Source organism: Heloderma suspectum, chromosome 2 (assembly GCF_057233095.1).
Source record: "Heloderma suspectum isolate Gila_16-S chromosome 2, 16-S_ref, whole genome shotgun sequence".
Classification (NCBI taxonomy): Eukaryota; Metazoa; Chordata; class Lepidosauria; order Squamata; family Helodermatidae; genus Heloderma; species Heloderma suspectum.
In genome coordinates, this window is record NC_139459.1 from 394,355,570 (window position 1) to 394,372,452 (window position 16,883).

At 45.4% G+C, this 16,883-nt stretch overlaps 1 protein-coding gene across 4 annotated transcripts in view; it reads left to right on the forward strand.

Annotated features, from left to right (window-relative positions):
- Positions 1-8,253: 8,253 nt before the first annotated feature.
- The window catches only part of LOC146356487 (uncharacterized), a 44,549-nt gene continuing 35,919 nt past the window's right edge, over positions 8,254-16,883 (forward strand). For 2 of the 4 annotated variants that reach the window (XR_014788655.1, XM_084841122.1), the window contains exons 1-3: positions 8,254-8,317; positions 12,731-13,036; positions 13,917-14,043. Coding sequence is in view for 3 of the 4 variants with exons in the window: in XM_084841122.1 (XP_084697248.1) it covers positions 13,007-13,036; positions 13,917-14,043 (157 nt within the window). In the remaining variant the exon portion in view is untranslated. Of the gene's footprint in view, positions 8,318-11,047; positions 11,170-12,730; positions 13,037-13,916; positions 14,044-16,883 lie in introns of all 4 variants that reach the window. The other 2 variants (XM_084841121.1, XM_084841119.1) reach the window with 2 other exon arrangements.

Sequence of the window (16,883 nt, forward strand, 5' to 3'; positions counted from 1 at the left end):
AAGACTATTATTGGGTACTATTAGAGCTGTTCTCTCTGTTGCAGTGCATGAGCCTTCGTCCATTGTTACCCCAACTTTACGTCTCCCTTCCCCATAGCCTTCAGTTTAAAGCCCTCCTGATGAAGTACTTCATGCTGTGGCCAAACACATTCTTCCCGGCTCTTGCGAGGTGCAACCTATCCCTTGCCAACAGCCCATCTTCCAGGACGTATAGCCCGTGGTCCCAGAATCCAAATCTCTCTCGTCGGCACCACCTTCGTAGCCAGTCATTCACCCGGAGTATTTTTCGTTCCCTTTCTATCCCTCTTCTAACTACTGGAAGGATGGATGAGAAAACTATCTGGGCCCTAAAGTTCTTGAGCTTCCTTCCCAAAGCTTCAAAGTCTGACGTGATCTCTTCGTAGCTCCGCTTGGTTGTATCATTTGTTCCCACATGGATGAGAAATGATACTATGTTTTATCCTTTTTAATTTGCTTCCTTTTTATTACTATCATTATTATGAGACTTTGATTAGTAACATTTTTGGCTGGCTAAATTGTTAAGCTTTACTATTATATGTTAACTTAAGGGCATTATATAGTTATTGGAAATGAATTGTATGCTTGCTCCCTTGCAATAAGACTGATGATATGATACTGAAATTGATTGCCTATGCTGTACTGAATTGTAATATTGGCAATGTTATAGGTATAATTTTTAAGTAGAATGAGATTTGAAGTTTGTGTGTAATGGAGTTTAAATTTCATCCCTTTAAGTAAATTTTTATATCTTTTTCTTTTTTTGCTTTCTTCTTCCTTTTCCTTCTTCTGCTCTTCCTTTTTTGTTATTGCCGTGTCCTGTTAAGAATACTGTATTGTTGGAAACTGTAGATAATGATTAGATTGTTGGTATTGTTTATTTCCACAAGACTGGAAAAGGTCAGTTTACATTCCAATTCCAAAGAAGGGCAATGCCAAAGAGTGTTCAAACTACCGCACAATTGCGCTCATTTCACATGCCAGCAAGGTGATGCTCAAAATCCTACAAGCTAGGCTTCAGCAGTATGCGAACCGAGAACTACCGGAAGTACAAGCTGGGTTTCGAAGAGGCAGAGGAACTAGAGATCAAATCGCCAACATTCGCTGCATCATGGAGAAAGCAAGAGAATTCCAGAAAAACGTCTATTTCTGCTTCATTGACTACGGTAAAGCCTTTGATTGTGTGGATCACAACAAACTGTGGCAAATTCTTAAAGTGATGGGAGTACCAGACCACCTTACCTGTCTCCTGAGAAACCTGTACGAGGGTCAAGAAGCAACAGTAAGAACCAGACATGGAACAACCGATTGGTTCAAAATTGGGAAAGGAGTACGACAAGGCTGCATATTGTCACCCTGCTTATTTAACTTATATGCAGAGTACATCATGAGAAATGCCGGGTTGGATGAATCAGAGGTCAGAATTAAGATTGCCGGGAGAATTATCAACAACCTCCGATATGCAGACGATACCACCCTAATGGCAGAAAGCGAAGAGGATCTCAAGAGCCTCTTGTTGAGGGTGAAAGAGGAGAGTGCAAAAGCTGGTTTGAAACTCAACATTAAAAAAACTAAGATCATGTCATCTGGCCCTATCACTTCCTGGCATATAGAAGGGGAAGAAATGGAAGCAGTGACAGTTTTTACTTTCTTGGGCTCCAAGATCACCGCAGACGGTGACTGTAGCCATGAAATTAAAAGACGCTTGCTCCTTGGGAGGAAAGCTATGGCCAACCTAGTCAGCATAGTAAGAAGCAGAGACATCACCTTGCCGACAAAGGTCCGTCTAATCAAAGCTATGGTTTTCCCAGTAGTAATGTATGGCTGTGAGAGCTGGACTATAAGGAAGGCTGAGCGCCGAAGAATTGATGCTTTCGAACTGTGGTGCTGGAGAAGACTCTTACGAGTCCCCTGGACTGCAAGGAGGTCCAATCAGTCCATCCTAAAGGAAATCAACCCTGAGTGCTCATTGGAAGGACAGATAATGAAGCTGAAGCTGAAATATTTTGGCCACCTAATGCGAAGAGAAAACTCCCTGGAAAACCCTGATGCTGGGAAAGACTGAAGGCAAAAGGAGAAGGGGACGGCAGAGGATGAGATGGCTAGATAGCATCACGGATGCAATGAATATGAACTTGAGCACGCTCCGGGAGAGAGCGCAGGACAGGAAGGCCTGGCGTGCTATGGTCCATGGGGTCACAAAGAGTCGGACACGACTGAACGACTGAACAACAACAACAATTGTTTATTTCATTTATAAAGATTAAAAAATAGAATAAAAGTATTTTAAAAAAGAAAAGAAATGGAGCATGGAGACAGGGAAAATAGGGAGGGGGAGGGGAAGAGACCGTGGAAGCTGCTTTACACAAATTTGTATCTGGTCTCAGGCCCTTTCCCTCGCCCTCCCCAAAGCCATGCCTCGATGCCTCTGCAGAGGATAAACGGCAGCCTCCGATTTCGGAGGCTGGCCACTATCCAGATAGGATTATCTGGATAATCGCCCCCGCTGGAGGAACTGCACCCCCACAGACATAGTTACATCTTTGGGGTGCTATAAGGTTACTCTACCACTGTCAGGTGTAGCCTTCATTGGCACTGCACCATAAGGTTGGATTTTCCATACCTTAAGATGGTTGTAGGTGCCACTGACACAGTGTGATCGTATTTTTCTATTTTTCTTCAAGTTGTCTTTCGAATGTCTCCTCATATCCACTTATATTTCCTTTATATCTTATATTATGACTTTCATTAATTTCTCTCATTTCTTTAATCCACCTTGACTTGGTTTTTGTCAATGAAAATTGCTTTCCACTATAACTCCCCTTCATGGATCACTGCCTTGTTGTGGCGAAGGGGCTTGCGTAACTCAGTGAAGCCATAAGCTATGCCGTGCAGGGCCACCAAAGACGGACAGGTCATGGCAGAGAGTTCTGACAAAATGTGGTCCACTGGAGAAGGAAATGGCAACCCACTCCAGTATTCTTGCCAAGAAAACCCCATGGAACGTATCACAAGGCTAAAAGAGATGACGCCGGAAGATGAGCCCCTCAGGTCGGAAGGTGTCCAATATGCTACTGGGGAAGAGCAGAGGGTATTTCCAAGTAGCGCCAGAAAGAGTGAAGCGGCTGGGCCAAACCCGAAAGGACACTCAGCTGTGGAGGTGTCTGGTGGTGAAAAGAAAATCCGATGCTGTAAAGAACAATATTGTTTAGGAACCTGGAATGTCAGATCAATGAATCAAGGTAAGCTGGAGGTGGTCAAACATGAGATGGCAAGATTGAACATCGACATCTTGGGAATCAGCGAACTAAAATGGACAGGCATGGGCGAATTTAATTCAGGTGACCATCATATCTACTATTGTGGGCAAGAATCCCTTAGAAGAAATGGAGTAGCACTCATAGTCAACAAAAGGGTGGGAAAAGCAGTACTGGGGTACAATCTTAAAAATGATAGAATGATCTCAGTACGAATCCAAGGCAAACCATTCAACATCACAGTAATTCAAGTCTATGCCCCAACCACTGAGGCCGAAGAAGCTGAGGTTGATCGGTTCTATGAAGACCTACAACACCTTCTAGAACTAACACCAAAAAAAGATGTCCTCTTCATCATAGGGGATTGGAATGCTAAAGTAGGAAGTCAAGAAATCACCGGGATAACAGGCAGGCATGGCCTTGGTGTACAAAATGAAGCAGGACAAAAGCTAATAGAGTTTTGCCAAGAGAACATGCTGATCATAGCAAACACTCTTTTCCAACAGCACAAGAGGCGACTCTACACATGGACGTCACCAGATGGTCAATATCGAAATCAGATTGATTATGTCCTTTGCAGCCAAAGATGGAGAAGCTCTATACAGTCAGTAAAAACAAGACCTGGAGCTGACTGTGGCTCAGATCATGAGCTGCTTCTTGCAAAATTTCGGCTTAAATTGAAGAACGTCGGGAAAACCACTAAACCATTCAGGTCTGACCTAAATCATATCCCTGATGAATATACAGTGGAGGTGAGGAATAGATTTCAGGGATTAGACCTGATAGACAGAGTGCCTGAGGAACTATGGACGGAGGTCCGTAACATTGTTCAGGAGGCAGCAACGAAATCCATCCCAAAGAAAAAGAAATGCAAGAAAGCCAAGTGGCTGTCTGAGGACGCTTTACAAGTAGCTCACAAAAGAAGGGAAGCGAAAAGCAAGGGAGAAAGGGGAAGATATACCCAACTGAATGCAGAGTTCCAGAGAATAGCAAGGAGAGACAAGAAGGCCTTCTTCAATGAACAATGCAAAGAAATCGAGGAAAACAACAGAATGGGAAAGACTAGAGATCTCTTCAAGAAAATTGGAGATCTCAAGGGAACGTTTTGTGCAAAGACGGGCATGATAAAGGACAAAGAAGGCAGGGACCTAACAGAAGCAGATGAGATTAAGAAGAGGTGGCAAGAATACACAGAAGAACTATACAGGAAAGATCTGAATGTCCCTGATAGCCATGATAGTGCGGTCACTGAACTTGAGCCGGACATCCTAGAGAGTGAAGTCAAGTGGGCCTTAGGAAGCATTAGTAACAACAAAGCTAGCGGAAATGACAGTATTCCAGCCGAGCTATTTAAAATCCTAAAAGATGATGCTGTTAAAGTGCTGCATTCAATATGCCAACAAATCTGGAACACTCAACAGTGGCCACAAGACTGGAAAAGGTCAGTTTACATTCCAGTTCCAAAGAAGGGCAACGCCAAAGAGTGTTCAAACTACCGCACAATTGCGCTCATTTCACATGCCAGCAAGGTGATGCTCAAAATCCTACAAGCTAGGCTTCAGCAGTATGTGAACCGAGAACTACCGGAAGTACAAGCTGGGTTTAGAAGAGGCAGAGGAACTAGAGATCAAATCGCCAACATTCGCTGCATCATGGAGAAAGCAAGAGAATTCCAGAAAAACGTCTATTTCTGCTTCATTGACTACGCTAAAGCCTTTGATTGTGTGGATCACAACAAACTGTGGCAAATTCTGAAAGTGATGGGAGTACCAGACCACCTTACCTGTCTCCTGAGAAACCTGTACGAGGGTCAAGAAGCAACAGTAAGAACCAGACATGGAACAACCGATTGGTTCAATATTGGGAAAGGAGTACGACAAGGCTGCATATTGTCACCCTGCTTATTTAACTTATATGCAGAGTACATCATGAGAAATGCCGGGTTGGATGAATCAGAGGTCGGAATTAAGATTGCTGGGAGAATTATCAACAACCTCCGATATGCAGACGATACCACCCTAATGGCAGAAAGCGAAGAGGATCTCAAGAGCCTCTTGTTGAGGGTGAAAGAGGAGAGTGCAAAAGCTGGTTTGAAACTCAACATTAAAAAAACTAAGATCATGGCATCTGGCCCCATCACTTCCTGGCATATAGAAGGGGAAGAAATGGAAGCAGTGACAGATTTTACTTTCTTGGGCTCCAAGATCACCGCAGACGGTGACTGTAGCCATGAAATTAAAAGACGCTTGCTCCTTGGGAGGAAAGCTATGGCCAACCTAGACAGCATAGTAAGAAGCAGAGACATCACCTTGCCGACAAAGGTCCGTCTAATCAAAGCTATGGTTTTCCCAGTAGTAATGTATGGCTGTGAGAGCTGGACTATAAGGAAGGCTGAGCGCCGAAGAATTGATGCTTTCGAACTGTGGTGCTGGAGAAGACTCTTACGAGTCCCCTGGACTGCAAGGAGGTCAAATCAGTCCATCCTAAAGGAAATCAACCCTGAGTGCTCATTGGAAGGACAGATACTGAAGCTGAAGCTGAAATATTTTGGCCACCTAATGCGAAGAGAAAACTCCCTGGAAAACCCTGATGCTGGGAAAGACTGAAGGCAAAAGGAGAAGGGGACGGCAGAGGATGAGATGGCTAGATAGCATCACGGATGCAATGAATATGAACTTGAGCACGCTCCGGGAGAGAGCGCAGGACAGGAAGGCCAGGCGTACTATGGTCCATGGGGTCACGAAGAGTCGGACACGACTGAACGACTGAACAACAACAATAACTCCCCCCCCCCTTGCTTGTAGTAGATAAATCTCCTGGACTCCAAGTGCTACAATGTGCTCTTGTTTTCTTTTGCAATGTAACAAATGTGGTGAGAAAAGAAATAGAATGCCCCCAAAGTTTGACCCTGAATACAAGCCTGAATTGCAAACATCCCGAAATGTATTCTGTGACCCACGGTATCTGAGTGTGAATTTAGAACACTATGAAATGTAAAAAGGTCGACATTCTAAACCGGTCTGTGTCATGCAAATAGCCCAGATCAGGAAGGGGAGGTGTGAATGGAGAATGGATGGTTTTATTGCAGGAGGGCCAGATGGGGGTGCTCGGGTACCTGCTGAAGATTGCCAAAGTATCAGTTACTGGTACTTTGGCAATCCGGAGCAGTGGAAGCTGGTGACTCCAACATCAACGGGGCTTTGAGAGCCAGTGTGGTGTAGTGGCTAGAGTGCTGGACTGGGAGTCGGGAGATCTGGGTTGTAGTCCCCACTCGGCCATGGAAGCTCACCGGGTGACTTTGGGCCAGTCACAGACTCTCATCCCAGCCCACCTCACAGGATTGTTGTGAGGATAAAATGGAGGAGGAGGATTATGGGTTAAGGGTTCCTTCAGGAGGAACAAAAGGTGGAATATGAATGTAATAAATAAAATAATAAAATAATACAGGCTCTGCATTCAGTTGCACCTGAGAATTTCATTGAAGATGTTGACCACGTTTTCCCTTTCATGGAATCATAGAAGTGTAGAATAGTAGGGTTCGAAGGGGCCTACAAGGCCAAGGCCAACCCCCTTTCACACTTATAGTCCCTCATTTTCATGTATTCATGGGATAACTTGGAAGACAAAAGGCGGGATGTAAATGTAATAAATAAATAAATAAATAATATGAATCCGCTCCGGGTTTCCGTCGGAACCAGCCCGAACTCCCACGGAGCTCTCCGGGGTGCTGAACCCGCGTTAGTATTATTTATTGCGTTTCTATACCGCCCCACCAGCCGAACCACTCCGGGCAGCTTGCAGCGATTGACGGGATTGCGTGCAGCACCCTGGAGAGCTCCTTGAGCCTTCTGACTGGTTCTGGCCGAAACCCCGGCCGGGTTCACCGCCCCACTGGCGTGGGAGCCGCCAGCCGCCACTGCTCCAGCTTTCCCGAGAGGTGGGATGGCGGAGAGTGTGTGGGGGGGGGAGAGGGAGAGGAATAGCTCCCCCAGTTCGTCTCCCTTCGCCCCTCTAGGGAGGCAGGCAGGCGGAAGGTATAAAAAGAGAGAGTCAGAAAGACCAGAACAGTAACAGCAGAGTCAGGGAGAATAGAGCCTGAAGGGAGAGCAGGAAAAAGCAGCCTGGAAAAGTCTAAGTACAGCTAGGGTAAAGGAACTTTACCTCCTCCCATATGTGCCTGCCCGGACCTTAAGATCATCATCAGCGGCCCTTCTCCGTGAGCCCCTGCCAAAGGAAGTGAGGCGGGTGGCTACTAGGAGGAGGGCTTTTTCTGTTGTGGCACCCCGGCTCTGGAATGAGCTCCCTAGTGAGGTTCGCCTGGCGCCTACATTGTACTCCTTTCGGCGCCAGATGAAGACCTTTTTATTTTCCCAGGCATTTTAGCTTTCTAAATTTTTATCTTTGCTGTTTGAAATCTGTATTTTAAACTCCTGCACTGCTGCTAGGTTTTATTGTGGTTGTATTGTTACATTGTGGTTTTAATGTTCTGTATATTTTAAATTGTTTTATTGTGTGCTGTTTGGTTTTAGTTTTTGTGAACCGCCCAGAGAGCTTCGGCTATTGGGCGGTATAGAAATGAAATAAATAAATAAACAAACTTGCATTTTGCAACTTTTATTTTCTCCCAGCGCCTTTTGTATCGCTCGGCTCTATGGTGTAAATGCCTCCGTTGTGATTCACTTGCTGTCATTTACCAGCACACTGTTGTGGCTAAACCCTGTGTACAGAGTGTCAGTCACCCCGCTCCTACAGCCTAAAATCCACATTATGAGGAAGGGAAAGGAAGCGCAGCTCAAGGAGGCAAGCGTCCCTTACGGAGTTGTTCAGGAGCTGCGCCCTCTGCAGCAACCCGGTCCCCCCTTCTGCCGGAAGGCCTCCCGCAGCGAGCCGAAGGGTTAAAGCGAGAGAGCGCCCGTTCCTAGAAGGGCCCCTGGAGCGAGAAAGAGCGCAGGCGGCCGCTCACTTCCGGCCCCTCCCCGCCCCGTGGGAAAGTAGGCTGGGATTTTCCCACGCGCGGCCGCCGCTCCGCTGCGCGGCAGCCGGTGAGTTGCGGAGCGCTCTGGGGGCCTCAGGGATGGGAGCGGGGCGGAGGAGCTGAGCCTGGGCGCCCCAAAAGGCGGGCCGGGCGCTGCTCAGCGGGGCGGGAAGCGGGACCCCTCCGCACAGCGGGCCTCGCGGGGGCCGTCAGCCCCCGCTTCAGCCGCCTGGATCGTTTTGCGGTCTGCACGTCGACATTTTGTGGGCCGTGTTTTGCTCCGATGCTGTGTTGTGTGATGGTGTAGCGTGTACTGGCGGGGGGGGGGGGGGAATTGTGACCCGCCCAGAGAACCGCCGGGCAGTATAGAAACGTAATTAATAATAACAGTCATTAATAATTAATTGAATATAATTGATAATTAATTTATATTTATTTATTTATTTATTTATTGCATTTATACCCCGCCTTTCTCCCTCTCGCAAGGAACTCAAGGCGGCTCACATTATCCTCCTCCTCACCGTTGTATCCTCACAACAACAACCCTGTGAGGTAGGTTGGGCTGAGAGTCTGTGACTGGCCCAGAGTCACCCAGTGAGCTTCCATGGCCAAGTGGGGACTAGAACCCGGATCTCCCGGCTCCCAGTCCGTCACTCTCACCACTACACTACACTGGCTCTCTTGAATGCAATTAATAATAACAGTAATTAATAATGAATTAAATGTAACTGATAATGACAGTAATTAATAATGAATTAAATGTAATTAATAATTAATTGGATGCAATTAATAATAACAGTAACACGCAGGCTGGAGACCCAGATGAGCTGGACCAGCGGCACCTTGGCAAATACCGCTGATGCCAGAAACAGTGGGATGTGTTCAAGGCACCGGAGATCGAGAGCCGTATTTTACAAACGAAGCCCCCTGCATTGTTAACGTTCTATTAACGGATTTCCTGCCAAACCACGTTTCTAACGACGACGAACTCAGAAGTTCGTCCGATGCTCCATCTCCCAATTGCTGAACAATTTCGACAAGAAAATGACCCCACCCCCCCACCCCAAATGATACTACTGAAATGAAATGAAGAATCTTGGAGGGGGGTAACCTTGAGTGGATTTTTGCATGGGAGGATTGAGTATTCCATTAAGAACATAAGAAGCGCCCTGATGGATCAGACCAGGGTCCATCTAGTCCAGCTTTCTGTTCGCACAGTGGCCGACCAGCTGTGGACCAGGAACCCACAAGCAGGGCATGAGCGCAACAGCACCCTCCCGCCCATGTTCGACAGCAACTGGTGTACACAGGCTCACCACCTCTGGTCCTGGAGATGGCACATAGCCATCAAGCCTAGTAGCCAGTGATAGCCTTTTCCTCCAGGAATTTGTCCAACACTCTTTTAAAGCCATCCAAATTGGTGGCCATCACTACAACCTGTGGTAGCAAGTTCCATAGTTGAACTATGCACTATGTGAAGGAGTTCCTCCTTTTATCTGTCCTGAATCTCCCACCAATCAGTTTCATAGGATGACCCCATGGGGTTCTAGTATTTTGAGGGAGAAAAATGTCTCCCTATCCACATTCTCCGCACCATCCATACTTTTGTACACCTCTATCATGCCTTCCTGTACCCTCCTTTTTTCCAAGCTAAACTATCCCAGCTTCTGTAACCTTGTAACTTTCCCTCCTAGGGGAGATGCTCCATCCCCTCGATCATTTTAGTTGCCCTGTTCTGCACTTTTTCCAGCCCTGCAATGTCTTTTTTTAGGTATGGTGACCAGAACTGTACACAGTACTTGAAGTGTGGCCACACCATAGGTTTGTATAGGTGCAGTATGATATTGACAGTTTTAGCCTCAATTCCTCTTATCATTATGCCTAACATGGAGCTTGCCTGAGTTGATTGAAAGAAACGTTTAGGTATTTATTGTTAACATTTATATACTGCCTTATCAGCTAAAAAGCCATCAAAGTGGTCTACAAGAGCCTTCCCTGACTTGATGCCCTCCAGGTATTTTGGACTCTTAACTACTACCAGCCCCATGCAGCTGGAATGCTGGGCGTTGTAATCCAAAACATCTGGAGGGCACTGGGTTGTGGGGGGCTGGAGTCTCTTTTTATTTATTTATTTATTTATTTATTTTCTATACCGCCCAATAGCCGAAGCACTCTGGGTGGTCCACGACCATTAAAACCTCAAAGTACATAATAAAATACAATATAAAATGTAAAAAAAAAAAATTAAACTGCAGTCTAACAGCACAAATCCAAATAAGACCTAGCAGCACTGCAGGGATTGAAAATACAATAACAGATTTGAAACAACAGAGCTGAAAGGCTATAGAATCCATGTTCTAGTATCTTTTCTGAGCAATAAACAATATACTGCAAAAGCTGTATATTTGCAATAAACAATATACTGCAAAAGCTGCCCAAAATGCTAATTTCTGAGCTAGCCAAAGCCAACAACATGCACAAGTCATATTGTTCTGGACAGGATTGAGGCAATAAACCACAAAACATCCACAGAAGCCACATTTTGGTACCTATTCCAGGCAATAAACAATATTCTGGGGATTGGGGGGGGGAGCCCTGGAAGTGAACTGGAATGTGGAATCCATGGAAGTTTTGTGGCTTACTAGAACATTCCCATCTGGTCCAGTGGTGAGTTTGGTTGGCTGAGATAGCCAGGAAGGTGCTGTACCTTACCGCTTTTCTGGAATACAGTTTATTGCCTGGAAGAAAGAGAAGATTCTGTAAAATTGTTGTGGCTTACTAGATTTTTCCTATTTAGTCCTGTGTCACCAGTGACATTTTTCTGGAATACTGCTGTTGGCCAGGAACAGAAAGTGGAATGTGGATTCTATGAACACTTTGTGGCTTATTGCATCAGTCTCATCTAGTCCTTTGTGGCAGGTAAATTGGCTTGATTTGACTTTCTCAAAAGATGGTATTCCAGCACATTTTCACAGTATATGGGGTGGGGTTGCTTAGAACAGATAACAGAATGTCATTTTGTGGAGGGTTTTTGGCATATGGCATCAATCCTATCGACTGAGATGGGAATTTGATTGGTTTGGCTAACTCAGACGTTGGCATTCCAAGTTGTTATTATGAAATAGGGTTATCTTCTTTTGAGCTTAAAGCAGGGGTGGGCAACTTGTGGCCCTACATATATTTTGGTCAACAGCTCCCAATGGAGGCAAGTAAATAGTGGGGTCCCACAGGGATCTGTATTGGGACCAAAGCTTTTCAACTTACTCATAAATGATCTGGAATTAGGAGTGAGCAGTGAAGTGGCCAGTTTTGCTGATGACACAAAATTATTTAGGGTGTTTATGGCAAATGCGGTTCTATGTAAGCAAGCATAAAGTGATGCAGTTGGGGCACAAAATCCCAACTTCAAGTATAAGCTGATGGGATCTGAGCTAGCAGCGACCGACCAAGAAAGAGATCTTGGGATTGTGGTGGACAGCTCAATGAAGATGTCAACCCGGTGTGTGGCCGCTGTAAAAAGGGCAAATTCCGTGTTAGGCATAATTAGGAAGGGAACTGAGAATAAAACTGCCAATATTGTACTGCCTTTATACAAATCTATGGTGCGACCACGCTTGGAATATTGTGTACAGTTCTGGTCACTGCACCTAAAAAGGGACATTGTAGAGTAGGAAAAAGTAAAGAGAAGGGCAACTAAAATGGTCAAGGGGCTGGACCATCTCCCCTATGAGGGAAGGTTACAACAGCTGGGTTTGTTTAGCCTGGAAAAAAGGAGCGTAAGGGGGGACATGATAGAGGTATACAGAATTATGCATGGTGTGGAGAATGTGGATAAGGAGACATTTTTCTCCCTCTGTCATAATACTAGAACCCAAGGTGATCCCATGAAGCTGATTTGTGGGAGATTCAGGACAGATAAAAGGAAGGACTTCTTCACATGGCACATAGTTAAGCTACGGAATTTGCTACCACAGGATATAGCGATGGCCACCAATTTGGATGGCTTTAAAAAGGGATTGGACAAATTCATGGAGGATAGGGCTATCAATGGCTACTAGTCCTGGAGGCTATATGCTACCTCCTGAGGCAGTATGCCTATGTACACCAGTTGCTGGGGAACATGGGTGGGAGGGTGCTGTTGCATGCATGCCCTGCTTGTGGGTTCCTGGTCCACAGCTGGTTGGTTGGAACAGAATGCTGGACTAGAGAGACCCTTGGTTCAGTCCAGCAGGGCTCTTCTTATGTTCTTATGATCCCTTACCATTGGCAGTGTTGTCTAGGGCTGATGGGAGTTGTAGGCCAAAACATTTGGAGTGGCACAACCTGCCCACCCCTGGCTGAAATATAGAGTGGAGATTTGAATGTAGGTCGAAAACCAACACTCTACCTGCTATACACACTGCCTGTCTAAAATTAGCATCTGACTTGCGCCCAAGACAGCTGACTCCATTGTTTGTTATTGCTTATGCTCTTTTTCCAGCAGGGATCTCCGGGGAATATAAATTGCTCTCCCTCTCCATTTTATCTTCACGACAGCTTGGTGAGGTAGCTTAGGCTGGGAGGGACTGACTGGCCTAGGTCACCGAGCAAGCTTCACAGCTGAGCAGGGAATTGGACCCGAGTCTTTCCAGTTTAAGTCCTCCATGCTAACCATGATGCCACACAAGGAAATGAAATATAAGATACGTGGAACCCTTTCTCAACTAGTGGAGTGATATCGGTGGAACATCCCAGGTTGTCACGACTTTGCACTGGAATGGAAACAGAAATTATGCAGCGAGCTCAGGTATGGCACAGATTATCTGGGAGGTGAAAGGTGTGTCTTTGTTGTGGGGTTCTTCTTTGGCATGGGCTCAAAGAATGTTCATTTTTTTAAGTGTATGGGTTTTCCAGAAAATTTTGAATTGGATTTTTCTCTTATGGAAAGTAGGGTAATTTGCACTGGCTAATTTGCCTAGGGTAATTTGCGTTGCAAAAATCTTCTGATGTCCCAGAGAGCGACCTACTTATTTTTACTTTTATTTAGTAAACAGCAAAGATTAAAAAGTACTCAGTGTTGTTATTTTTTTTGTTTGTCCCACTACAAGACAAAATATTGGACCTGAAATATATGCAGGAAAAATTAAAGCACATTTTATGAGAATTAATACTATAATTATGCTATGTAGAACATTTCATTGGAGTTTCCAAGATGTACTTCTCTTACATTGTTCAAATTTAAGGAAAAAAGCAAAGGCACTGAAAACTCTTGACACACCGATAAATTTCAGCAGCCCAAAGAACTGTGCATGGTATGTTGACAGCCACGTATCAACCACTTTGAAACCTCCAATGTTGCCTAATATTTTATTTTCAGTTGGCAGCCAGTCATTGTTACTAATGAACTTGGGAAATGGAAAGTTTTCTGCTAAAAATAAAAGCCCTGGAAAATTTTCTGCCCTGTTATCACTGATCTTCTGATTTTCTGCCCCATATCTTCTGGTCTGCCCCTGGATTCAGAAGACTTTGAACTGCTCTGGTGTTGTCATATGATTTGCCTCCTGCAGAAAATCAGCACGTTTCTCCCTTTTCACTGTGACTACTACTACTTTTGGAGTGTAAAATCCGGAGGTGAATTTCCCGGCCCTCCCTGGGCATCTTTGTGAGAAGATAATCTTCTCTTTCAGGATCCCATGTCTTTTGAGGAGGTGGCTGTCCATTTCACCAAGGAGGAGTGGGCTCTGCTGGATCCCAGCCAAAGACACCTGTACAGGGATGTCATGCTGGAGAATTACGGGAACTTGGCATTTCTGGGTAAGGCTCTCCCTTTGATTCCAAGGTGCTCTAGGGAGGAATCGACACAGTAACGTGACCAGGGGTTTTATGGTGAACAGCAATCACGGAGCAAAGCCTTTAGCTCCTCTTGGCTCAGCTGATGTGCCATCTCAAAATACCGATCAGCAATCATTCCATCTGGTGAGGGAGATTGATGGGGGTTCACAAAGTACACCTGGGCTTGGTAGCCAAGCATTCTTTCTACTAGCCAGCTGTGAAGTTCAGTTCTCACATGATAGCTTAATAACACTACATATACATATATTGTCACCTGCAGGGGTGCAAAATTTCAGGCCTGGCGGTGAAATCTGGCTTGCCTGGGACTCCAGTCCTGCCTTCTGGCCCCACCCGTTCCCCCTGGCCCCACCCCTTTTCCTCCAACCACTCATCATTTGGTGGCTTCCTGGGTTATGTGCAGTTCCCCACCACCCCCATTCTGTAAGGTTGGATTCTGTCTTCTAAGGCATAGTTACAGGGCAGTAAGAGCTTTATGCTAAAATATGCTGATATTTTGGACATTTTTACCCCACCCTTTTCGCCTTTGGCCCATCCCCCTTTTATTTATTTATTTATTTCTGTGCCACCCAATAGTCAAAGCTCTCTGGGCTGTTCACAAAAATTAAAAACACAAAGTGCAGCATTATATACATACATACATAACATACATATATATATATATATATATATATATATATATTTGTTGTTGTTCGGTCGTTCAGCCGTGTCCGACTCTTCGTGACCCCATGGACCATAGCACGCCAGGCCTTCCTGTCCTGCGCGCTCTCCCGGAGCGTGCTCAAGTCCATATTCATTGCATCGGTGATGCTATCTAGCCATCTCACCCTCTGCCGTCCCCTTCTCCTTTTGCCTTCAGTCTTTCCCAGCATCAGGGTCTTTTCCAGGGAGTTTTCTCTTCGCATTAAGTGGCCAAAATATTTGAGCTTCAGCTTCAGTATCTGTCCTTCCAATGAGCACTCAGGGTTGATTTCCTTTAGGATGGACTGATTTGACCTCCTTGCAGTCCAGGGGACTCGTAAGAGTCTTCTCCAGCACCACAGTTTGAAAGCATCGATTCTTCGGCGCTCAGCCTTCCTTATAGTCCAACTCTCACAGCCATACGTTACTACTGGGAAAACCATAGATTTGATTAGACGGACCTTTGTCGACAAGGGGATGTCTCTGCCTCTTACTATGCTGTCTAGGTTTGCCATAGCTTTCCTCCCAAGGAGCAAGCGTCTTTTAATTTCATGGCTACAGTCACCGTCTGCGGTGATCTTGGAGCCCAAGAAAGTAAAATCTGTCACTGCTTCCATTTCTTCCCCTTCTATATTCCAGGAAGTGATGGGGCCAGATGCCATGATCTTCGTTTTTTTAATGTTGAGTTTCAAACCAGCTTTTGCACTCTCCTCTTTCACCCTCAACAAGAGGCTCTTGAGATCCTCTTCGCTTTCTGCCATTAGGGTGGTGTCGTCTGCATATCGGAGATTGTTGATAATTCTCCCAGCAATCTTAATTCCAACCTGTGATTCATCCAACCCGGCATTTCTCATGATGTACTCTGCATATAAGTTAAATAAGCAGGGTGACAATATGCAGCCTTGTCGTACTCCTTTCTCAATTTTGAACCACTCGGTTGTTCCATGTCTGGTTCTTACTGTTGCTTCTTGACCCTGGTACAGGTTTCTCAGGAGACAGGTAAGGTGGTCTGGTACTCCCATCACTTTAAGAATTTGCCACAGTTCGTTGTAATCCACACAATCAAAGGCTTTAGCATAGTCAATGAAGCAGAAATAGACATTTTTCTGGAATTCTCTTGCTTTCTCCATGATCCAGCAAATGTTGGCAATTTGATCTCTAGTTCCTCTGCCTCTTCGAAACCCAGCTTGTACTTCCGGTAGTTCTCGGTTCGCATACTGCTGAAGCCTAGCTTGTAGGATTTTGAGCATCACCTTGCTGGCATGTGATATGAGCGCAATTGTGCGGTAGTTTGAACACCCTTCATGGATCACTGCCTTGTTGTGGCGAAGGGGCTTGCGTAACTCAGTGAAGCCATAAGCTATGCCGTGCAGGGCCACCCAAGACGGACAGGTCATGGCAGAGAGTTCTGACAAAATGTGGTCCACTGGAGAAGGAAATGGCAACCCACTCCAGTATTCTTGCCAAGAAAACCCCATGGAACGTATCACAAGGCTAAAAGATACGATGCCGGAAGATGAGCCCCACAGGTCGGAAGGTGTCCAATATGCTACTGGGGAAGAGCAGAGGGTATTTCCAAGTAGCGCCAGAAAGAGTGAAGCGGCTGGGCCAAACCCGAAAGGACACTCAGCTGTGGATGTGTCTGGTGGTGAAAAGAAAATCCGATGCTGTAAAGAACAATATTGTTTAGGAACCTGGAATGTCAGATCAATGAATCAAGGTAAGCTGGAGGTGGTCAAACATGAGATGGCAAGATTGAACATCGACATCTTGGGAATCAGCGAACTAAAATGGACAGGCATGGGCGAATTTAATTCAGGTGACCATCATATCTACTATTGTGGGCAAGAATCCCTTAGAAGAAATGGAGTAGCACTCATAGTCAACAAAAGGGTGGGAAAAGCAGTACTGGGGTACAATCTTAAAAATGACAGAATGATCTCAGTACGAATCCAAGGCAAACCATTCAACATCACAGTAATTCAAGTCTATGCCCCAACCACTGAGGCCGAAGAAGCTGAGGTTGATCGGTTCTATGAAGACCTACAACACCTTCTAGAACTAACACCAAAAAAAGATGTCCTCTTCATCATAGGGGATTGGAGTGCTAATGTTAATTAACT